We start from the raw sequence: 25,911 nt of genomic DNA, 5'->3' as shown, positions 1-25,911 counted from the left end.
GCTGGGCAATATAACGATATTATATCGATATGGTGATATGAGACTAGATATCTTCTTACATTTGGGATATTGTAATATTGTGACATCAAATTACATTTTGTCATTTAGCAGACGCTTTTATCCAAAGCGACTTACAATAGCACATGTTGTCAACAGTAGTGAGATCAACTGTGCAACACAGTCTATGTCAGCTAAGCATTTGTAGAAAGTAGTTTTTTTCTAAGAGGAAGAAGAAGGATGTTAGATCAAGAAATGCACAAGATATGATATGGCATAAGTGTTGTCTTTCCCTGGTTTTAAAGGCTGAACTACAATAAAGTGATGCAATTTTGTGAAGCTACCAGACTGTTCTAGCTGCTCTATTTTTTGCCTTTAAACACCTAGTCATTATATCCACATGACTGATTATTTATCAAAAATCTCTTTTGTGAAAGCACCAATAGTTATCCCTACAATACTGTCGCATTATCAATATCGAGGGATTTGGTCAAAAATATTGCTATATTTGATTTTGTCCATATCGCCCAGCCCATAATGTTGGTTCCACCACTACAAATGTACCACTGCATTGACTGAATTTAAATGAGTTTTAGCACAAAGGTGACAGTGGTGGGAGAGGAGGAAAGTTTCTGGAAGGAATGGATGAACTGATGAACAGAGGAATAAAACAACTTATGCTGTAAGGTCCTGAGGAAGAAATGATGATGAAGTTAAGACAAAAGAAGAAAGGATGGAGGGAAAGAAGGAAGGAAGGAAGGAGAAGCCTGGAGCTCAAACCCACATGGTGGGCTACAGATTAGAGTTTTAAACTGAGAGCAGTCAGTAAATTCAGTCAGTAAATTCAGCCAGTAAATTATCTCTATTTTTTCCTTATGGTCCACGCTTCCAACCCACCACTAAGCTGTGTGTATGTGCGTTGTGTTTGCATATACCTGTGTGTGTGTCTGTGTGCTTCCAGTGTGTGAGTGTGTGTGTGTGTGTGTGTGTGTGAGTGCATGTGTGTGTGCGCGCACACACACACACACACACACATGCACTTCATCAGCTGCAGTGGCACAGCAGTATTCCAACCACTAGGGGGAGCAGGTTGAGCAGCAGGAGCCACAGAGTGACGGCCAGGCTTGGAGAACTGGAGCAGGGGTCTGAAAGCAAAACACAAAATGACTCACACGTTTAAGACATTTTTACTTCCTTCATTTGAGGTTTTTCACGCTGAAACAGGATGTTGGGACAGGAGATAAGCCACGGAGGGATCATTCAACCCAATAGAAAATCAGTCAGGTAGACTAAGGCAGTTTTATTTGATGGACTATTCAAAAACTATGTGATGTTTTATCTGACAGGTATGTCATTGGGGGGTATAATCACCTCCCATCACTGATGTTTGAATAACTTAGATACAACACGTCCAGAAGGATGATCAGGAAATTCTGCATTTGACTTCATGTTTTACAGCAATGTCAGTAACATGCACAAAATAAAAATACAGCGAGTATTTGTTTCCTGCCCATTGGGAGTTGTGATCACAAAATATGTTTTGTTTTATTTGAAATTAATATATCATTGAAAAACAGTTCAATGGCCACTTCTCAGTGACTGAACCCAAAGAGAAGACTGGAGCGCACGATTCACTGGCAACTTAGTAACCTTATTAAATAAGATGTCTCCTCAGTCTTCTCTTTGGTTTCAGTCACTGAGAAGTGGCCCATTGAACTGTTATTCAATATTTTGTCCTATTCTGAGAGCACCAACCTCCCTTTGTGGAGGGTCTGAAGCACAAAGAGATTCCTTCTACATTGAATATATCTTTCCCTACACTTGACTGCAGGTATTTCATTGCTGCTAATGTCAGAAATCAGTACGTCAGAAGAATTAACCGTCATTGTGACACTTTTGCTGCTCTTGTCCTAACTCGGACAACTTTAGTTACTGTTAACACATTGAGTGCCACAGCGCTTCAGTAAAATTGTCTGGAGCCTGTGCCAGATTCACTTCCATTCAGTTGAAAACAGCTATAGAATTTTTTCTATTAGGGCTATATGGACAGGACTGGACTCTAATGAAACATTGGACACTCCTGCTTCTTTCAAAGAAGAAATTTTGTTTCTAGACAGTTCCATTATGAAATGACAGCCTCTGAAAGAAGAGCACTTTCAAGGGTTTTCTGCTGTCTTTTTTTACTTTTCAAGATAAAGTCACTTTTATGAATACTTTTTGCACTCTAATTTCAAGCACATTCACTGACTCTAGCTACTATTTTCTGATGTAGTGACATGGTGTAGTTCTGTGCAGCCTGCGTGCCCCACCCCCCTCTCCCCCCCTCTCCACCCCTGAGCTGCGGGCTCCTCCCCACACGCACACAGTCTGTTTTCGCAGCCTCGTTTTTGCCCCGGGCGGATCCCAGCGCAACAAGGAAATGGCAAACGGGACTGAAGGAAAAGGTTTGGCCGTTCGGCTTCGGGTGCTGCCTTTCTGGCAGGGAATCGTGTGGATAAACTATATGCAGACAGATAGACAGAAGCAGAAGAGCTCAGTTGTGGGCGCGGATCGCAGCCAACTGTCAGCTGCAGACAGAGCAATCTATATGGCTCTGGCTGCAGCATGCATCGGTTTCGCTTTGATCACGGCTTTCTCCGCTTTCTCCTGCACAAAGGATCTGAGGTGGGTGGCGCAGCTCCCGTGTAGATGTTTAAGGTGGCGCCGTGTGATCCCTTGAAGGGATTCATGCTCACTGGCTGGGTACGACCTTAAACAGCAGAATTATGGAATAATATGAATTATGATTTTAGGACGTCCACAGACGTCCTTGGCACTTCTCGTTACTTTTTTTTAGGACGTCCACAGACGTCCTTGGCACTCAATGTGTTAAACATGACCATACAGTATAATGTTTGCAACTAGTTTCATGACGTAAAAGTCAAGTATAACTTCTTATCTTTCTAGTAGGGGTGTCACAATATATCGTCCCACGAAATTTCGCGATAGTAAAACGTCACGATATGTATCGTTGAGATGAAATCTCATATCGTGGAAAAAAAAAAAAAAAAAAAAAAAAATCTTTTTTTCTTTTTTCCAAAAGTAGACAAAGAAACTTCTTTGTTTGTTGAAGTTCAATGTGTGGAAAGTAGTTCAGTTGAACAAGTCTCTGAAGAGACACATGAGAAGTTATACAGGAGAGAAACCATTCAATTGAGTTTCTGGCAAAACTGTTTACTTGACAGGAAAAACTGAAGATGCATAAAAAATAGACTAAGAAAAGTCTTGTTGTTTGAGTTTGAAGAAAAACTGAAGATGCATAATGAGAATTTATACTGCTGAGAAACCTTTTAGTTCAAAGTAAATCTAAGTGACGGTGTAACTCATTCTATTTCAAGATAAGCCTTATCTCCAATCTCATGTTTTTTCTAGTTGTTATTGTAATAACAATTTCCCACAACAGCATGTTTTGTATTTGTGCATTTCAAATAAAATACTACTTTTCCAGTCATATATTGTCATTATTCAAGTTAAAAAAAATATTGTTAAAATCGTATCGTATCGTATCGTTATCGTGAACCCAGTATCGTGATACGTATCGTATCGTGAACTGAGTGTATCGTGACACCCCTACTTTCTAGCGATATATCGTTTAATCATTTACTTTAGATTTGTCATCACCAGAGTGAGAAAACTCTGTTCACGCTAACGATACACTAACTAAGTTAAGGCATTAACAATCGCTTGTCGAACGTCGCCCAAGTGCATCCTATGGCTTTCTCTCATCAAAGTCACTTTGTTAAAGTAATTGGACATTTAAATGTCCAGTATTCATATGAAATTTGACGTGTAGATTCTTAGATATGTCTAAATGAATTCCATAACACCAGGACGCTGGTTCACTGAAATGAAAATCCCCATGAAAAGACCGGAAAATGTGTCAGACCGGATGTGGCGGACTCAATAGTGTTCCCATAGTGTGCCCAATAGAGTTTGACTCAGGACACAGCTCCGCTAGGTTCCAACAACACAACCCACTTAATTCTTACCAACTGACAGCCAAAATGAACAGCAATTTCAGGTACTATCTCCCATCTTTCCCATATGAGATGGACGCAGAGCCTCAGTTAAACGTAATGTAAATGTAAAAAGGATGAGAGGAGACACTGACCAATGGGAGCACTCCTGGAGGTGTTGAGGGGCGGGAGCTGGTGTGGGGGCGGGCAGTCATGGCAGAAGTCATCGCAGGAGGGGCAGACCAGGACGCCGTTGTAGACCCAGTCGTTGATCTGGACACTCACGCTCAGCAGCTGGCCTTTACGAGCGCAGTGGAACCAACGATCCTGAACGTACACCGTCAGGCCCTGAGCCGAGCACCACACCTACAACACACACCGGTTTACACACACAAGTAGAGCTGGCCAATATAACGATATTATATCCATATCGTGATATGAGACTAGATATCATCTTAGATTTAGGATATTTTAATATGGCATAAGTGGAAGGTTATTTTCCTGGTTTTAAAGGCTACATTACAGTAAAGTGATGTCATTTTCTGAACTTACCAGACTGTTCTATTATATTATCCACATTAGTGATATTTATCAAAAATCTCATTGTGTAAATATTTTGTGAAAGCACCAATAGTCATCCCTACAATATTGTCGCAATATAGATATCGATGTATTTGGTCAAACATATTGTGATATTTAATTTTGTCCATATTTGTCCATATTTTATATCACTACCCTACACACAACTGACACAAGTACACATTTCATGTTTTTGAAGGCTTGAGAGAGAGAGAGTGAGTGAGTGTTAGAAAGGTTCCCGCGCCGATGTCAATTCGAGGCCGGATGACCGCCCCGGGGGTCTATTCTGGGTCTCCGGGCCCAGCCAGCTCCCTGGAAACTATTCCTGGATCTATCGAGAGTGATGCCATCATCACCGATGACATCACAATGTGACCTACAACATCATCAGATGTGACGTTTCAATGATGACCAATGATGTATGTCATAACCATCCAGACGGCAATATGACATAATCAGTGCCGACGTGTTATATCATCAGCGGTGATGTCATACGCCGCAAACGATGAGGCTATATCAAGAGCGTATGACAGCACAAGCCATGATACGATACGATACGATACGACTCACGATACGATCCACTCTCTATGGACTCTATCAACGAGATACGCATCCCAGCGATCTCTGTTGAGGAGAACCAGTTCAATGTCACAAACACGGAGTCCCACATGGTGTAATGATACCCCAGGCTGATGTCCAGGCCAAGATCTATATCGCCCCCCCCCCCCACCGAGGTGATACTCCAGGCTGATGTCCAGGCCAAGATGAAGAGACCGCAGGAGGTGCTCACAGACAAGACCATCCAGGTCATGAGCGGGCTAGGTGGTGGGACCTCCAACGTGCCGTAAATTGGCATGCCTGAGACAATGCAAGCTAGAGACAACGAGCAAAGCTCATTCCTACAAGAGGAGACGATTGGTTCTCCAACTCGCTCCGGGCTCCACATCGCCCAGTCAGATCTCTCCAACAGTGAGTGAGTGAGTGAGTGAGTGTGCATGCGTGCGTGCGTCTGTAACCTTGTAGCAGCCGGAGCCCCAGTCAGGATAGGTCATCTTCTTGGTGCACTGCTCCATAACGAAGGCGGACTTCTGATACAGACACACAGAGTCCGGTCCGTACTGCTCTGCTCCGTAGTTCCTCCAGCCCTCTAGATACACAGACAGAGAGACTTTATCCACCTTATTTTTGAATGCCCCGCTGTAAAATGATCATGGGTGCAAGGTCCAGTCTAGAACGTGACTGATTGTTGCAGCTGTCGAATGTCCTCATCAAACTACCGACGCTGAAAAAAAAGTCGCTTGTCACAAAGAAATAACACTCGTTTGACGACTTATTTGAGGGAATGTAATAATGTTATCTATCACATCGGCTAACCTGTTGCTCTTTGAACAACTCGGGATATTTATCGGCGAGATGTTTGGCCAAGCTGGACATAATTTGCTCCCTTTGCCTGCAGCTTTGAAACATCGTTTACAGATGCAGATGGGCTATGTTGTGTCCATGTCAGCAACGTAACGGGCGGAGGGGCCTGGGAGGATTACACCGGAAGAAGCGCCCATATTTCACATAAGGCATCATGGCAGCTTGGAATAAGGTGGATACTAGAAGCATAGACTGTATACAAATATGGATGGACGTGAAGGGGTCAGCAGCAAAACATATAATTAGCCACCTAAAGAAGGCCCACCTAAGCAAATAAATATCAGTTTAAGTATATGCTATATTTAGAATCTTCCAGCGCTTTACCTTGCCGTCAGACAGCTCTTTCCATTGGCACTACATTTTCTCAACCGTAGAACTTCTGTATTCCTACACATAAGCGCAACTGTGCCATCACTGTATTACGCTGCAGAGCAGCTGTTTGGGAAGTTCTATGGTCTACCCATCTACTGCATGCAATAGGTTGAGGCGATGTCTCGTCATAGACGCTGGGTTAGCTGGCTCAGCCTGGCTGGGGGCGTGGTCAGGGTGGGGTAAATCCCCCATTCGATCCAGTCAGCAAAGTTAGAAAGAAGTTAGAAAGGCAGACACACTCAGGGATTCAACCACCGCAGTAAACGCACATCTGAATAGACGTCTTGTGTTCTGCTCTAGAATCCCCAAAACTGTAGTTAGTGCCGCAGCACCCTCCTTTGGTGAGTCAGCCCCATTGAGATATATGGGCGGTTTTACCCCACTCCCGCGCCAGCCGTATAACATTTTGTGGGCGTTTCCACACATGCCGACTGTCTCTATACACTGTCTATTGATTAGTACCTCATATAGAACCCCACTTAAACAGTAATATAAGTAGTAGTAGTAGTAGTAGTAGTAGTATTAGTAGCATTGCTACCTGGTTGGTTCTCAGACACTCTGCAGTAGGAGTTTCTCTGATATTCTCCACTCAGGTGCCAGCTGAACTCCTGGCTGAAGGGACAGTAGTCAGCAATCTCCACTGCACCGCCGTACGATGACAGCTGATCTGCAGCCACGCCTGGGATCTGGTCAAAATACTGACACACACACACACACACACACACACACACACACACACACACACACGATACTGTCAGAGGCTTCTATTTCAAACCATGCAGAGCCTCCTAAAGTCATGTGTTAAGATATATATATATAAATATACTCCACTTTGACTAATAATTTTTTGTCTGAATTTTCCCCACTTTTTTTTATTATCTTATTGATTGATTGATTGATGACATATATTGACTCATTTACACAGTACAAGTACAGGTACATTCGTACAAGATTCAGTAATAGAATCAAAAGGATAAAAACACAAAAAAGCCCGAGGACTTATTTCCATTGTGGTCCTTAAAAGTGTGCTGGTGTGTGGTAAGGTGCGTGTGTGCGTGCAGCGTAAGTGCATGTGTGCATGTGCCGTGGGCAGTTGGGTGTGTGTTGAGGGGAGGGGGAAGGGGAGCACAGTGTATACATAGAAACATAAAAACATAAAAACAAGTCATCTGTAACAAATACGTTTAAAGATAGGAAGCTGCATGGCAGCCACTACAAATATTAATAACAATACACAAACACAAAATGATAATTTCTAGCAGCTGGAAGGCAAAAGTCCTATCTTATAGGACAGTCTGGTTGAGCAATTTTTAAAAAACTTTTATTCTAAAAGTTGACAGCGAGTGAATGCTCGCTGGCAGGGCATTCCACAAAAGGGCACCAGAGATCTTGATTGTGTTTTGACCGTGGGTACCGTATCGTGGGTACCGTATCATGGTAGGGCTGGGCGATATGACCAAAATCTCATATCCCGATATAGGTAATTTCATATCCCGATACCGAGATATATCACGATATAGCATATTTTCTGTAAATTCTATTTATAGTTTATATAAAATGACCACATGGCCATTTATTTATGTAGCAGTTAAACCAGTTAAAATGTTGTCAAACCTCACAAAGGATACATGCATTCAGAATACAGATAAGCATGGCTATTCTTTACAACACAAATAATAATAATTAGTTGCAGGGCAGTAGAATGAAACACAAACTGAACCACACCACCAGTTCGATTTTCAAAGAGGACACTAGCATTTGCTATTGATGTGTTTGATTTAAGCACTAATTTGGAATCATATCTAAAAGCGGCCACTAGGCGGCAGTATTTCTTTAGTCAATGTCAAAATACCTACATGTTCACTAGAAGCAGAATAAAATGGTAGAAGAAGAACAACGTTAACCAACACAACTCACCCAGGGAAAGCTAAAAGCTAAAGCTAACCATAGACGTTTTGTTGTTGTCGGCCCTTGGGATGAGAGGAGATGTTTTGCCAGGTTTAATGTTAGGAGGACACACGCAAATATGGATCAAACGCGGACTTAACACAGCGCAAATGCCTGGGTAGGCTAGGCGGACGGAGTGGAGGTAACATCTCCCTGCTCTTTAGCCTACTCACCGGCTGATTTGTGCCACTTATAAAGGGACGCAAGGGGCTTGTTGACACAGAGTCTGCTGCGTGTGTGGACTGTGGACGTGAGTAAAAAATAAAACAGAATGAAGAAAGCACAGCGTCATCCAAATGACGGACAATATTGCCGTAAAGAGTGTGATTTACAACACAACGATATAAACGATAGAGCATCATATCAGACGGAATAAATTTTCTATCGTCCAGATGAAATATATCATCATATCTCCCAGCCCTATATCAAGGGTACCGTATCGTGGGCGAGAGTTGGCTTGCTCGAGTGTCATACTTCCGTACTTCTTTAAAATCCTTAAAATTACTTCCCCTCCTCCTCCCGCATTAAAAATGCCAGAATCTGTAAAGATGCAAATATTGTTGATTTTTAAAGTTTAACTGCTGAATACTGGACAGGGATTGGCTCCATGTATTTGTGATGTCATAAATCACGCTTGTAGGAAATCGCCTTTTCAGTGAACAGATAAACCTTCCACTTTCAGCAGACGATTGTGAAAACAGCCTTCTAGTGTCAAACTCTGCACAGACATCAATCTGCTAACCTGACGCTGCCAGATGGACGGTATAGCTCCACATAGGTTTCACTAAACCAGTCGATCTGGGAATGAAGTAACCAGACCCGCTGACGGAGGCGGTCACTTTTTCCAAGCTACTTGGCAGGTGATTGGATGACCCATCTGTCTATCACTGCTGGTGGGTGTTAACTTCAACCAATCAGATCGCCGAAGGTGCCTGTGGATGATCTCCGTGGTATTCATTGATTGAGTCCTCACGGTCGTAAAGTCACCTTCGAAGCATTTAGTTAGATTATAACGAACTAGTTGTGTGGCTTAGCCTTCCCAAATGTTGAGGGTCGTTTTTTAGAATTGAATACATAGAATTGGGAACGTTACATTCAATTTCATTCAGACTGCCTGTCGCTTCCGCGGCGGCAGCCATGTTGACGAGTGAAAAGAACTACAAAGACCATGTACCCACTACTTGCCCAGACGAGCCTGAGCCCGCCTACGGCTGCCGCTGATTCGTCGGGCCGGCATGGCTCGACCAATCATCTTAACTGCCTGTGCGGGTCCAGACCGTCACGGAGAACCAAATGAAATGTGAGTTCACGTGACGGGCAGTTTACCAGGCTATCAATCTGCACAGTGAAGCGCAAACATTCAAAGGAACAAGAAAAACAATTATATAAAAACAAGTCTTTAATTGACTGTGTGTGTGTGTGTACCTGGTACTCCAGTGGCAGCTCTTGCTGGTATCTCTGCAGGTTGCAGACAGCCACAGCCAGCTGGTCCTGTCTGCAGGTGAGCTGCAGCGGAGAGGCTCTCACCGTGTCACAGTACGGTGTCACCGCATGCCGTCTGCACGCACACACACACACACACACGCACACACACACACGCACGCACGCACAGACACACACAACTGAACTCAGCGTCCTGAAAACAATGCTCAATTCTCAAATGAGAATGATCACAAATATTTTAGGAACATTAATGTACTTCACTGCACTTTTGTCTTTCTATATCATCTCTCTGAACTTCTAAAACTACTCAAGTGAAACAAGTAAACATGTTGTCCCACACGAATAATGCAGGCTCCCCTTGAGCCAATCAGTAAAAAGGTGCATCATCCCTATCATCAAAATCACACTTATGCCTTGAATTGTAGCACCCCCTCTAGAACAATCTGTGTCACTTTTTTTAAACACCGCAATACACTGCAAAGATGCAAAGTTTTGTCAAAATCAGACCAGCAGTGATTTTATTTCACTTCATATCACATTTGGCTCAGCTGAAACCTCAGCAGATTTGTGGAACTCAGAGAAATTACAAGAATTTAAAGTTTACGCGAAAGAGAGCCGCACTTCTACATACATTTTCTATAGTTCTATAGTATAAAGAAGACTCTATTCTGTAGTATAATTTATAAAAAAAAAAGTCTTGTATCTTGTCCTACATTTGTTGTATTTGTTGTTGTATGCTTGGCAATATGTACACATGCATGTCATGCCAGTAAAAGCCCATTCAATTTAACAGTAACAACAGAAGCCATGGCCAACGTCCCACAAGTGTCTGCTTAGTGCAACTAGCTTGGTGAGCATGGAGGCTAACAAACAGGGTGAGACCTCTGCCTCTGTCTGTCCATCCAGAACTTGCAGCTCTTCATGACGAAGTCACAGCCCAGGCCTTGGCCCCAGGCCAGCCGCTGGGCCAGGCTGTAGTTGGCTCGGTACCAGCCGCTGTCCTCCATGATGGCCAGCGTCAGGCGGGAGAACACGCGGTTCTGCGTGTGGGAGCCCGTCATGGCCTCGTTCTGACACACAAAAGCTCCCATATTATTATTCGATTTTCAGGATTTTGTTCCATCACAGCTCAGGATGAGAATATGATTCAGCAGAAAGAATGTATCCAAGGCACAAACCCTTTATTATTTATTGGCTAATGCATAGGATACACATGTTAAAAATAAGATTTTATTTAACACGTTGAATCACATGCTAAAGGAATAGTTCACCCAAAATGAAAATTCTGTTATCACCATAATATGGTGATAACAGAACATATTATGCCAGTTGAAACACAGGTGAAGTTTGTCCATATAACACACAGGGACAACTCCATAGCAGCCTTGCGGACTAGGGCTGGGTATTGGCAAGGAGGACCTCACAATACAATACATATGACTGTATTATGATATATTGCGATACGAAACATATTGCAATACACTACATAATTTACTGAAAACCTAAAAATAGAGCTGATAATACAACTTGCTGTGTACCACCAGTGTATTACCAGTGTAATAGCATCACATTATATTGATAACTCAGTTAACTGAGTCAAAACTACTTAAAGGATGGCTTTGCCGATTATCAACCCACTTTGTATCATCATAATGTCGTATATACTGTATATATATGTATATATATATACTATATATATATATACATTATATATATATATATATATATATATATATATATATATATATATATATATATATATATAGTATATACACAGTATATATATAGTGGTTGAGTGGAGTTGGCCTTTTTATTATTCAATTTGCAATTGTTTTATTCGAACAGGCAAGTACCAGCCCAAATGTTTTTTTCCCCCATGTTCGAAGTGACTTTTGAATTTCGAAGAAAAAGTCACAGTCCTACCTCCCTGTATGTTATTTGGACTAACACATTTCACCTGTGTTTCTGCCGCATGAGAGGTTAGGACAGAAGTTTCATTTTTGGGTGAACCACACACACAGTGAACCACACACACACAGTGAACCACACACACACAGTGAACCACACACGCACAGTGAACCACACACACACAGTGAACCACACACACACACACAGTGAACCACACACACACGCACAGTGAACCACACACGCACAGTGAACCACACTAACACAGTGAACCACACACACACACACACACCCACACCCACACCCACACACACACACACAGACACAGACACAGACACAGACACAGACACAGACACAGACACACACACACACATACACATACACACACACACACACACACACACACACACACACAGGGTGTGTTTACCTCCAGCAATCTCTTCTCCCAGTGGTTGAGTTGGGTTCCCATCCCTCCCTGGTTCTCCAGCTCCATCCCCTCCAGGATCGGACAGTTAAAATGTCTGCGAGCCTCCTCCTGACAGAGAGAGACACAGCTGCTTCAGCTCCTGACAGCAACACTCATAACAATAACAATACAGGTAGATATATCACTCCATTCCCTCGAAATTGTCTCTGTACTGTATGTGAGAGTGTTTCTTCTGCTTTGTGTAGCTGTGCCCGTGATGCTTTTGGCGTTTTAGTTAAGACTCCATTTTCGACCCGAATTATAATTTGAATGCAGGTTGCAGCGCTGAAACATGATTACTTAAACGATAAAATATTAACTCTCATACTAGAGAGTTTGGTGTAACTAAAGCAATAAGCCCCTAAGAGGCCGTGGTTTACAGTGGTTTTACAAGAGCTAAGGGACGTTCTTAGGCACAATGCAAAGCTTTAATAAAACGGTTACTACATACCTGGGAAGATTTCATAAAATAAACACACAGCAACAAAATATGCAATAATTTATTGATAACAAATAATCATTCTACCACCAAGCAATGTAGTTCTCTTCAGCGCCATTTAGCAGAATGGTCGCCAAGCAACACAGCCAGAGTTTGAGAATGGCGCAGTAATACTGAAGTATGTGATGCAGTCACTAGTGTGTGTTTACCGTATCGTATATAGAGTATTTTACAACGGCTTCCAACGCGGCTCAGCCAATTATAATCAAGGACCGGAACTATCCGTTATATAGAAAAAAGACAGGCTCCACGTCTCCCAGAAAGTTTACGTGAATGTTTTTCTGTCTACCAGAGAGCTGTTAAAGGGATAGTTCGGTTTGTTTGAAGTGGGGTCCTATTGGCTAGTTCCATACACTAAGTGAAATAGGTAAAGCGTTCTGGACGCTGAGCACACCGTGTATCGAGACCCGGCACTCTGAAGCAGCAGTCTCCAGAGGTCTGTTTCTCTAATACAGGGGGCCAGGAACTAAAACGTAATTTAGCCACCTAAAACAACGGTCACCTAAACAAATCAATATCAGTGTACATGTACGCTCTATTTTGACAATTTTCAGCACTTTACTTTACCGTTAAACAGCCCTCTCATTCGGCACTACATTTCCACCCAACCGTAGAACTACCGTATTCCTCTGCTGTGTTGGTATGTTTTTATGTGCTGCTTTGCATTTATTGTATTTGCCTTGTTCTTATTACCTGTACAGCACTTTGGTCAACTTCGGTTGTTTTAATGTGCTTTATTATAAATAAACTTTGAGTTGAGTTGAGTTGAGTTGAGACAAACTTGGCTATTTGTTATTGTAATGCACCACCTGCTGAATGGACACACACACACGCACACACACACACACGCAGCTTCTCACCACGACTCGGGGTGTAACCAGGACGTGGACTTGGTGTCGGACCATCACTCCTCCTCTGATGTCCCACAGCCTGCTGACGCTCTTGATCACCTCCTCACTCCACTGGTACAGCCCCAGGCTGGGACACACACACACACACACACACACACACACACACACACACACACACACACACACGCACACACACACGCGCACGCACACACACGCACGCACACACACACACGCACACGCACACGCACACACACACACACACACACACACGCGCGCACGCACACACACACGCACACGCACACACGCACACGCACACACACACACACACACACACACGCACGTGCACGACATGTTATAAATCACTGGCTAATCAGCAGCTACAGAGGGAGTATTCTTGCTGTGTGATGCAATATGGCAATATGGTTTCAAATCAATATCATAATAATGGGTAGGGATTTTTCTCGCGGTATGGTTCATGTATGCAAAATCACGTTGAATAATCAAATTAATGTTTATCTCATTGAATCGAATGGTAATGTTAGGTGTGATTCAAACAACCTGAAATTGTCAAATATTATTCTTACCATACCTCATTTTTATGAGACGTTTTAAGTAAGATTAGCGTGTCGTCATCAATTTAGACAGCAGAAATGTGTGTCATGATATTAAAATATCTTCATATCATCACGATACGAAACTGAGCTGTCCTCACGTCTCATTGAAGGCAGGCAGGCCGCTGGCGAAACGAGGGGTGAGGGGTTTCCCCTCATCATCATGGTAGAAGGCAAACAGACCCGCTGAGAACCCCTGGTGGACAGACAGGGGACAGCGGCTTACACTCAAATATGAAGTTTCACTCGCTATAAACACAGAAAATTCTTTTTTTTTTACTTGGTGACTCACTACTGGGTTGGAATAACCTGCACTGGTACAACTCTAGTCGCCAGTGAGGGATACGAGGTGGTTTATAGTTTATCAAATTTAGCTGTAAATTATGACAGTTTCCAGTGAGCATCATTTTATAGAGTAAAATACGGTAAATAAATAAATAAATAAATCAAAGTCATTGAGACTGACCAGAGCGTGGATGATCTCGTGTTTGACGGTGGAGAGCATCCCTTCAAACTCTTGAGGCTGAGAGGAGATCATGGCAGGGCACAGGTTGGCATAGCCTGCTATAGGCCTACACACACACACACACACACACACACACACACACACACACACACACACACACACACACACACACACACACACACACACACACAGCTTATTATATTCATAAATTACATCACACTATTCAGATATGTGTGTAAAACATGGGAATAAAGAGTTTGGCCTAGTCTGGCATAGATAACGACAGGATATTAAAGTCGAGCTGAACCCAAAAATTATTTTTCTTTTCTTTTAGTTCAAATACCTGGGTATGCAGTGCACCTATTTAATAATGTATGCCAAACAAATCACAACAATCTAATTTCTTTAGTTTTTCACACTTTTTCACATCAAAAGTTCATTTTTCAAGATTTCATTGATAACAGTAATGTACAGTTTGCTGACGTCACCTAGTACTATCAAATTTCTACCCCATATCAACCAATCATATCACGACATGCAGCTGTCAATCAAATCTTCATTTCAGGATAATTTTCTCTTCCAAATGAAGTAGAAAATGGCGCCTAGTGCCTGTCATCTGGCAGAATTCCTATCCCATAAACTAACCACTAACTTGGCCAATTGTTAGAAACATGAACAAAAAACAAATACTATAATCTCTAAGAATGCAAAGAAATGTAACCGGCTCGTTAAAACACGCATTCCAGGAATATTATTTACATTTATAACGATAATCGACACCGTATATGGTCCGCCTCTCAATTTGTTTTCAGTCTGAAACAGACTCAGATGCACGTGATGAACGGGTTCACCTCGACTTTAATGTATGGCTATTTAATAGTAACTGAGAGGACTGAATCTCATTTTGTGTATGTGTGTGTATGTGTGAGAGAGAGAGAAGGAGAGAGATGGGAGAGACACAGAGAGGGAGAAATACAGTACGAAATGACAGTAAAAAGAGAGAGTTTAGCTGGATGGACCTTCAGATTAAAATGGGAGATTAGTGTGTGCACCGGGTTGGGCGGTAATAAGGTAATACCGCGTATTTGAAAATAGCAAAGGTATCAGTTTCATTCCCGTCATTACCATCATAAGAAATACTGCTGTGCAATGTGCACATAAATGTGTTTGTCCCCCACTGTCCGTGTGGTTGAAATGCTATGAAAGTGACGACAGAACTTTTTGAAAAACAATGTGTAATTTGACAATAATACAATAATACCACCAATTTAGAAGTGAGTCAAGCGAGCATAATGTGACAGCTTCTCCTGAATGACAATGTGCCACGACGAGACAGAGCAAAACAGAAAACCCACATCTCTCAGTCTCTCTCTGTCTATCTCTCCTGCTGCCTCTCTGTCTCGCTCTGTGTGGATGTGTCAGAGGGGAGAATTAGAAAAACAACGTGCACCCCCGGTCACGTTCCTGTCAGCTAGCAATCTCTAGCTAACGGCTAGCAGCTAGCGATGTACAGACTGTACTAGTGCTTACAGTGCCACGTGTGTGTGTGTGTGTGTGGCAGGGCCGATCCTGGCCATTTGGGTGCCCTAAGCGTAATTGTTCTGTGGTGCCCCCCCCCCCCCCGTAAAACTTTCAATAACTGTCAAACGAAAGACTGCAAAATCATTAATTATGAACGATACTAGTGTATCTCACATTTCATTACATGTGGGAAACAAACAATTGTTAGAATTACCGTACCTGTCAGCAAACAAGTGATTGTTAAACTGTACATGCAAGCAGGGGCGGACTGGGATCATAATTCAGGCCAGGCATTAGATACCAAGCAGGCCAGGCCGATACAGGCCGACGTGCGTGCCGGCGTCCGAAGGGCGGCGGCGAAAAATTTGGGCTGTTTGAAGCCCAATTTGGGCCGTTTGAAGCCAGATTTGGGCTGTTTGAAGCCAGATTTGGACCGTCTGAAGCCCGATTTGGGCCAGTTGAAGCCAGATTTGGGCCAGTTGAAGCCAGATTTGGGCCGGTTGAAGCCAGATTTGGGCCGCTTGAAGCCCAAATTGGGCGAGTCCAATTTTACAATGAGATGCACCCTGAATAAAGTAATAAAACCACTAGTAAACCAGTAGGCGGCGCCTGGCCTGCTGTTCAGTGAGTGGCCTGACTGAGGGCACCAAAAAAAAAAAAAAAAAAAAAAAAAAAAAAAAAAAAAAAATTCTTTTTTGGTGCCCTCAGTCACGTGATGCCCTACGCAGTCTGCGTACTCTGCATAATGGGTTGGAGCGGGCCTGTGTGTGTGTGTGTGTGTGTGTGTGTGTGTGAGTCCCACCTGTCCAGCTCTGCCTCCAGTTGGCAGTAGGCAGCGTAGGCAACAATGTTCTCCTGGCCGCAGCGCTCGGTGGTGACGCCGCTGACGTACAGGACAAAGTCAGCCCAGTGCACACCGGGGCCATCTACAGGGCCGGAGGGGCCGCACGACTTCCCCGACTCACTGCACACCTTACATTGCTGGGAGAGACACAGTATTATAAATCAGTCTGTGAAGGTGCTATGAGTGACATTTTTTAAAGGGGCATGAGGTAATCTATGAGCGTTACCGCCCTCTATAGGCAACCAGCAGGAATTTGTCAAATGTTTTCTCTCCTGACATAATCTGGCAGCATTTTGTTTGCATGTTGTTTTGCAATTGTAAATATGGTTTCAGGTCCTAAAAGTGGAGCTTTTTCTCTTTGTGCTACTTTTCTGGTGACAAATCTTCCTAGTTGTGCAGATGTCTACTTTAATGTTGAGGTTATTCCTTCATGCTTATTTGGGGATTGAATTAAATGTTATTGGACCTGGCATTAAAATGGGTCTTAAATTGAATTTACAGAAACCTGTGGTTGAAAAGACAAATAAACTGGAAGGCGCTGGTGCAGACATCGGGAGCAATTTGGGGTTCAGTATCTCGCTCATGGACACTTCGATATTCGGACTGGAGGAGTCGGGGATCAAACCACCGACCTCTTTTATCCAAAGTGATTAGTGGACGACCCACTCTACTGTACATGTACCTCCTGAGCTACTACCGCCTCTCATCATAGTGGAGTTTTCTTGATCCTGCCATTCGTGTGTATTTTTTAATTAGATGTTTTGACACTGATGAAAATACTTTCACTCCAACGACAATTTTCATGAAATTAGTTTTGTCATTTTCTGGAATTCTTCCTTCATCCAGTTTGATGAGGTACCTCAGACCTCAAGCGGCCTTATGTCTTCAGTAGCAGCAGCAGCCTGCAGCACTAATATTAGCCCTGCCCAGCATCCAGTGACCATAATGAGCTTAGGATCCTGACTATAACCTCCCTCCTCCTCGCTGTTATCCCTTCATCCTTCACTGTCCTTCCCCCCCCTCCGTTCATCTGTCCATCACACCATCTGTCCCCTACCTGCCTCTGTCCACTCTTCTATTCCTTCCCCCTCTGTTCATCTGTCCATCACACCATCTGTCCCCTACCTGCCTCTGTCCACTCTTTCTCTTCCTCCTTCCCTCCCTTTCTCCTCTCTCTCACTCTCCTCCTCCCTAGATCCCTTTCCTCCCTCCTTGTCTCCCCAGAGACAAAAAATCTAATGAGCAGCTAATCTGGTCTAAGTCCTCTGGTGAACCCAGCCTCTGGAGCTCTTTACAGAAGAGTTCTCCGTTTCAGCCCGAGACCGACGGGAACTAGGGTGAGGTTGGGTAGGCCTCAACCTGCGCAATAAATAAATAAATAAATAAATAAATAAATAAATAAATAAATAAATAAATAAATAAATAAATAAATAAATGTGTTTATTTACAGTAGGCTAGCATTTACATGGGAGCAGTGAGCACTGACTGAGTGAGCAGTGAGCACTCAGTGCTGTCCTTGGTGCTGACTGCAAATTTTGGAGGCAATTGTCAAGACTTTCTCTACTTGTTAAAATGTAGCTATTTATTTTATTCATCCGTCATTTGCTGTAACTATTCACCTTATGTAGCCACGCCCATTTGACCCGGTTGTGTGGCCGTATCAAAACTTCTGGCTAAAAATAATAATAAAATAAATAAAAAAATGGCTGCGCTGCTCCAATATCATCTAACTCTGAATTAACTAATAATTTAGCCAATTGTATGTAACATACCAAATAAAAGCAAACGGCAATGTCTAAGAATGCAACGCCATGTAACTGGCTCGTTAAGTCTCGCATTCCAGGGAATTACGTCAACGTCTGCGGGTCTTATTGACGTTAGTGGCTCGCGCTGCCTCGGAGGAGAGACAACTATCTGAAGCTTTCTTTGTTGGAGTCCAGGTATGTTTTACAAGAAAGTGCTCGTCATTGACGACGATAACGTTATCTGACCTATCTGGCTAACAGTGGATACTCGCTTGCTTGCTGTGTACCGGCTCAAAGTAGTAGGCTACGTTCTTTATTTTACCCCTTCACTGTCCGCTCCAAAAACAACTCTCTTATTTTGCGCAGTGACCACCGGAAGTGTTAAAAGGACCCGGAAGAATTTGGCCCACTGTAAGGTCTGAACATAAGGTGAATACGGCAAATAAACACAGCTAGTTTGTGGCGTTCCTGGTTGCTCGCTCTTTTTCTCCCTCTCTCTCCAGTCTCATGCTCTCTCTCACCTGGTTGTGCTATGTGATTTGAGCCGCCGCCTATGTCAATTGCGCAACCTTGTATGGCAATAACTGAGTCTTTTTTCTTGGGTCTCGGGCTCAGTATTGTATGAGATGATCTTGGGTGAGCGTGCGTGTCTGTGTGTGTGTGTGTGTGTGTGCGCCCGCTGGCAGCAGCTCCTCCTTACCTGCAGGTGGTCCTGTGGGACGACAACGGGGCCGCAGCGTGTCACGTCTGCACACGCTCCCTGGCAGTAACGATGAGGGTCATCTCTCTTCCTCAGGTACTGGTTGGTCGCACATTGTCTGGGACGAAACACAAAACAGACACGGGCAATAATTATTTAAAATCAAACGGTGAAAAAATTTGTGACATTTTTGGACCACTAGAGGGCGACGGACACATACGGTATTTGTAAATGAATTCACACACTAAGCAGCGACAGCGTGCATAAAGACTAACAGCTAAGCGAACCTACAGAGAAATCTCACTGGTTACCAGTCTCACTTTGACACGTACGTCACCATTTGTGCCAAAGAACCGAAGTCGAATAGCTTGTTCCGCTGCAGCATAGTGACTGAGACTGCAGCACTGTTGTAAAAAAAAAAGCAGAAAATATTCGCCTCTTGTCTTGATTAAACTCTTTGTCTGCGACCACAGCGGAAATACCGGAAACAGTTATGTTGGCATGACAGTCTCCCCGCATCTCCAAAACGTGAGTTTAGAAGCCACAATATTGTTAGGCTATAATATCAATTAACAACTAGCCAACAGATGTCAAAGCTGGTGGACTTTATGGAAAGAGTGTGACTCAAACTGGTTAACAGTTATTATGGGCAGCGTTTTGAGCCTGGCGAAGACTTAGTTAACAAACGTAGCTAACGGCTAACAGCTATCTAATGGCAGAGGCTAACGCTGGCTATTTACTGTATTATACTGTATTATCTGTCTTATCATACGTCAGTCGTCAGACGATTATTATGTCTGACATCATCACACGTTTTTACCAACAGTTTACTTTTTGGACTTTGAGCAAAAAGTAAGGTTATTTGTCAACAAAATACAGTGGTGATTGATGAACAGTATGGCTAATCAACAGACCAGGGCATGACTCACCAACACATGAAATATCTTACAAATGACAAAATACTTTGTCGAAACCGTGATATTTCCCAGAAATTGCGATATTTCCAAAAATCGGCCCAAGCCTCCTCTTCAGGGTTAATGTGCATAATGTAAAATCTGTTGTCTGCATTCAATTTTTTTATAATAATAAAAAATCTGGCAGAACACCAGGCGGAGTTCAGCAAAGTACCCAGTGAGAATCTGCCATGTATCGGCCTGGGCCCTACTAGTGTCCTCTAGTAAGAGAGTGGCGTCAGCGGAGGACCAAAATGCAAGAATCATTAGCCAATGAACAGCCAGGAATGGGTCTCGCGCTACTTTTGCATGCTAAAATAAAGCCGATAATGTACAATTTGATTAATTTCAAGGGATGAAAAACCCTTTCAGAGTACAACACTGTCTATTTTGATGCAACTCGACAGTGCTGCTTTTTTTACTGAAGAGTTCCACTTTCTACTTCCTGGAAAAAAACTGGTCCATTGGAGTGAATGGAGATGTCGGAACTCTTCTATTATACGGCTCTGGGCCCTACCACGCACCACACATTAGTTTCAGCATTGGTTATAGGGGCTGATATCGCTTATTGCAGCTTTAAACTGAAATCATAATAAAGCTTCCTCTGAAAGCTGTTGCATGTAGCTTTGTATTCTGTAGTCCTACCTGCTGAGCAGCACCGGCCCCACCCTGTGCCGCACACTGAACACTCTCTGCAGGTAATCAATGGCCTGGGGAAACAGCTTATCCTGGGAGGACACACACACACACACACACACACACACACACACACACACACACACACACACACACACACACACACACACACACACACACACACACACACACACACACAGTAAGAATCAAATTTAACTGTAAATAGAAAATGAAAGGATTTCCAAGCTTTTTTTAATGCCCATGTGAAATCAGCAATATCCAGTTGCTTTTTAAATGAATGTACTGGCTTATATGAATGGTTTCATGTTGTAACCATTTCCACAAGTGGCATCGAAATAAAGTTCATCATCATGCTTGAACAGTAAGCTCACCTTCACCAGTCTTCTCTTGTCAGCAGGAAGCCTGAGGAGAGACACAGAAACATCATCACACACACACACACACTGACACACCACACACACACACACACACACTCACACACACACACACACACACACACACTGACACACTGCGCATGCACACACACACACACACACACACACACACACACACACACACACACACACACTGACAGAGCATGCGCACACACACACACACACACACCACACACCACACACACTGACACACCGCACACACACTGAGTGGATCATTTACTGGAGAAAAGAAACAATAGAGCCAAAGTCCTTCCCCTTTGGGTCGGGCCCTATGTGAACCAGCTCTCTATTAGCGCTTTCAGACAGACACGGTTCTGGTTCTGGCTCCGGCTCCGTTCTGGAGTCTCAGAACCTTGGTGCTTTCTGTCGAACCAGCCCGTGTTCACACCAGTTTAAGCAGAACCAAAGTGGGAGGACATTATTCGGTAGTCCTTCTTCAGTTTATTTTTTATTTTTTTAAGTTTATTAATTATTTGGTCTGGCGTTCGAGTGAACCCAGCCTTGGCCCTCTCTTCTGCAAGTTCGGCATATGACTTGTTCTTTCTTGTACTGCTTTCTAGCTTTTCTTGAGATTCGGTAGATGCCCAAATCGCCACTAAACATTTGGTTTCCTCAGGAGACCACTGCAAATTATTTTTCTCCATGTTGTCACTGCCTTCTTCTCCTTCCTGCTCGTTTTCACAGCCTAGAATGAGACACGCCCACTGATGATGTCACGGTTCCCAAGGAAAACCAACTATTATTTGGTTCCGCTGAGAACCAACTTTTCAGGTTCCGAACCAATTATTTTTTCGGTCTGAACGCGCCGGCCAGTTCAGATTAGGGTTCTGGAACCGGAACCGGCACGGAGCCCTGCCGGTGTGAAAGCCCTATATGTGAACCAGCTCTCTATGTGAGGCTACAGCAAAGACGATGGGATTTAAAGCAAGACGGCCCAACTTCAACTCAGTTGCTGTCATTTTGGCACGCGCGTTTTGCCCATGGCTTTCCACGGACACGCCCACTTAGGAGGTTTTCGGCAGGTCTGAGTCTATTGGAGCCAATCGGAAAAGTCAACGTGATCTCAGATTATGACAGATCCCTTCGCCCCCATATTCATTGAAGTCAATATTCGGCCCATTCTCATATTCTGACACTAAAATGGCATTTTTCAGACAGACAGATCAGGAGAAAATTAAACTTATTCAAGACCCGTCTCTATCTCAGCAACACAGTCTCGCGAGATTTGGCAACAGGATCTCATGTTAGCAGGGAGCGATTAGCTAAAGCTAAAGTTTGTTCATGGAGTAGCTAAATCTGTGGCTAGAAAAAATATTTTTTTTATGGAATATCTTAGTTTCAACTGTATTGAGATAACAAGGGGCAGCTTTGTGTTTATACAGTATGTGTGGTTTGTGTGGAGTTTGGGAATTCACGATCTCTATTTCAAGTTAGCTTGCTAGGTCAGCACTAACCCCGCCTGCTTGAAGAAGAAAACAAGTTGGGGTGGCAGGAAAACCCCCGAGAGCAGCTGCAGGACTTACTGGTCGACGCTCGAGTCGTAGATGATCTTTATCCTCAGCTGAAGGTCTTCTGGAGAGCTTCTCTTCATCAGCCGCTCAGACTTCAGGTGCACCTGGTGGACAACCTGAAACAGGCCAGGAGCACGGTGAGAAACGTTGCATCTCCCACAGATCAAGCCAGGAACACAGTGAGAAACCTCACATCTCCCACAGATCAAGCCAGGAACACAGTGAGAAACCTCACATCTCCCACAGGTCAAGCCAGGAACACAGTGAGAAACCTCACATCTCCCACAGATCAAGCCAGGAGCACAGTGAGAAACCTCACATCTCCCACAGGTCAAGCCAGGAACACAGTGAGAAACCTCACATCTCCCACAGGTCAAGCCAGGAACACAGTGAGAAACCTCACATCTCCCACAGATCAAGCCAGGAGCACAGTGAGAAACCTCACATCTCCCACAGGTCAAGCCAGGAGCACAGTGAGAAACCTCACATCTCCCACAGGTCAAGCCAGGAGCACAGTGAGAAACCTCACATCTCCCACAGGTCAAGCCAGGAGCACAGTGAGAAACCTCACATCTCCCACAGGTCAAGCCAGGAGCACAGTGAGAAACCTCACATCTCCCACAGGTCAAGCCAGGAGCACAGTGAGAAACCTCACATCTCCCACAGGTCAAGCCAGGAGCACAGTGAGAAACCTCACATCTCCCACAGGTCAAGCCAGGAGCACAGTGAGAAACCTCACATCTCCCACAGGTCAAGCCAGGAACACAGTGAGAAACCTCACATCTCCCACAGGTCAAGCCAGGAACACAGTGAGAAACCTCACATCTCCCACAGATCAAGCCAGGAACACAGTGAGAAACCTCACATCTCCCACAGGTCAAGCCAGGAGCACAGTGAGAAACCTCACATCTCCCACAGGTCAAGCCAAGAGCACGGTGAGAAACGTTGCATCTCCCACAGGTCAAGCCAGGAGCACAGTGAGAAACCTCACATCTCCCACAGGTCAAGCCAGGAGCACAGTGAGAAACCTCACATCTCCCACAGGTCAAGCCAGGAGCACAGTGAGAAACCTCACATCTCCCACAGGTCAAGCCAGGAGCACGGTGAGAAACGTTGCATCTCCCACAGGTCAAGCCAGGAGCACAGTGAGAAACCTCACATCTCCCACAGGTCAAGCCAGGAGCACAGTGAGAAACCTCACATCTCCCACAGGTCAAGCCAGGAGCACAGTGAGAAACCTCACATCTCCCACAGGTCAAGCCAGGAGCACAGTGAGAAACCTCACATCTCCCACAGGTCAAGCCAGGAGCACAGTGAGAAACCTTGTATCTCCCACAGGTCAAGCCAGGAGCACAGTGAGAAACCTCACATCTCCCACAGGTCAAGCCAGGAGCACAGTGAGAAACCTTGTATCTCCCACAGGTCAAGCCAGGAGCACAGTGAGAAACCTTGTATCTCCCACAGGTCAAGCCAGGAGCACAGTGAGAAACCTTGTATCTCCCACAGGTCAAGCCAGGAGCACAGTGAGAAACCTTGTATCTCCCACAGGTCAAGCCAGGAGCACAGTGAGAAACCTTGCATCTCCCACATTAGAGAAAAGATGTTTGGTTTACACATTTAGTGTGTACACAGATATTAGCTCATGTGCTGCTCATTTCTGGGATAAGGTGTGTTCATATCTCCATATATCACTATGGAATAAAACCTCCAGCCAGGATGAAGTGTTTACATGCCTCATATTCAGGTTTCTCATAAACAGAAAAATAAACAATAAAGTATGGAAGTTATTGTAAAGAGAAAATGAGCCATGCCCAAATTGATCTGACTGACACCCATAAATAATTATCTGAACATCTTACAACATGATGTCAATGGTTTTGCCTGCTCCCAGGTTCATGACTCATTTTCTGTAAAAAATGAGAGATATCAGGCAGCTTGTAAGCCAAAGATTATTAGGTTTGATTAAAACTGTGCCAAAACTCCACCATGATACAAGTTTTTTATTTGATCTTTTTTGGGGGGGAGGGGGCGGGCAGTGTAGATGGAAAATGTTGCTTTGAGCAGGGTAGGACAGGCAACTGGGACAACGTTGCGTGAAAAGTTGCCAGCGTATCTTGGCTTCAACATTGAAAACATTCAGGCTTTTGTTTTGAGCTGGCAGGTGGGACCGGCCTTGTGTTCCCATGGCAACTGAAGGAGGCCAGAGAGGAGGCAGAAAGCAGGCCACAGCGCCTGAGGAGACCTCTCACTCCACTTTCACCACCAGAGTCAATGACAGGAACAGTTCGCCTCCATTCAAGTAACAAGCAACAAGCTGAACAAGCTGAGTTGAAGTATTCAAGTCTGGAATAAATCTGAATTAGGTTTACCAGATATGATTCTTGGGATGAAAGATACTACTGACCAAAAAATAAAATAAAATAAAAATGCTTTTATTTAACAGAATATTGCAATTGACCTTTTTCACAGCAGCCATTTTGTGTCTAAAAGGTAGGGTAAACAGTAAACACAGGTGCAACGCTGCAAACGAAACATGAATGAAGATTTCCAACTTCCAATCCATTTAGGTATTCCAGTGCTGGGTGTTGCTGCCTAACTCACTGAGTTGCAAAACCTCATGGTTGTTTCTTGTTGCCACAAAACATTTGAACAGATTTGTGACTTGTCTCTCTTTATTGCTGGGGGCATTGTTAGATAAATTGCTGCTCATCATCACAGGCAACGATCAATAATAACATTCCCCTAGGAGTTGCCTCGGTGCCACAGTAGGGCTGGATCAATATCGTACGGCTGGGTGTGGTGTGGTAGGAATGCTTTCTTTGTGAAAATTTCAGTTTTGTTTGACATCACACCTAACATTACCATTCGGTTCAATCAATGTGATGAACATTCATTTGATTATTTAAAGTGATTTTGCATATGAACCATACCGTGATGTACTGTATATTGATAGATAAAAATCCTTGTGATTATCATGCATTGATTTCAAACAT

At 43.7% G+C, this 25,911-nt stretch overlaps 1 protein-coding gene across 1 annotated transcript in view; it reads right to left on the bottom strand.

Moving 5' to 3' along the window:
• Positions 1-1,041: 1,041 nt before the first annotated feature.
• Positions 1,042-25,911, bottom strand: part of lmln (leishmanolysin-like (metallopeptidase M8 family)) — a gene marked incomplete at its 3' end in the record, with an annotated part of 25,522 nt that continues 652 nt past the window's right edge. The window contains exons 2-16 of the mRNA XM_083639052.1: positions 22,931-23,034; positions 21,345-21,375; positions 20,962-21,044; positions 19,364-19,481; positions 16,877-17,055; positions 14,554-14,659; positions 14,189-14,283; positions 13,486-13,603; positions 12,088-12,195; positions 10,638-10,825; positions 9,738-9,870; positions 6,904-7,063; positions 5,588-5,718; positions 4,148-4,358; positions 1,042-1,142 (exon numbers count right to left, since the gene is read on the bottom strand). Coding sequence (XP_083495178.1) covers positions 1,042-1,142; positions 4,148-4,358; positions 5,588-5,718; positions 6,904-7,063; positions 9,738-9,870; positions 10,638-10,825; positions 12,088-12,195; positions 13,486-13,603; positions 14,189-14,283; positions 14,554-14,659; positions 16,877-17,055; positions 19,364-19,481; positions 20,962-21,044; positions 21,345-21,375; positions 22,931-23,034 — 1,866 coding nt within the window. The remainder of the gene's footprint in view (positions 1,143-4,147; positions 4,359-5,587; positions 5,719-6,903; positions 7,064-9,737; positions 9,871-10,637; positions 10,826-12,087; positions 12,196-13,485; positions 13,604-14,188; positions 14,284-14,553; positions 14,660-16,876; positions 17,056-19,363; positions 19,482-20,961; positions 21,045-21,344; positions 21,376-22,930; positions 23,035-25,911) is intronic.

The sequence above is a fragment of the Poromitra crassiceps genome (assembly GCF_964638095.1).
Source record: "Poromitra crassiceps genome assembly, chromosome: 6".
Lineage (NCBI taxonomy): Eukaryota > Metazoa > Chordata > Actinopteri > Beryciformes > Melamphaidae > Poromitra > Poromitra crassiceps.
Note: the sequence above shows the minus strand (reverse complement) of the source record. Positions and strands in the feature narration are given on the sequence as shown.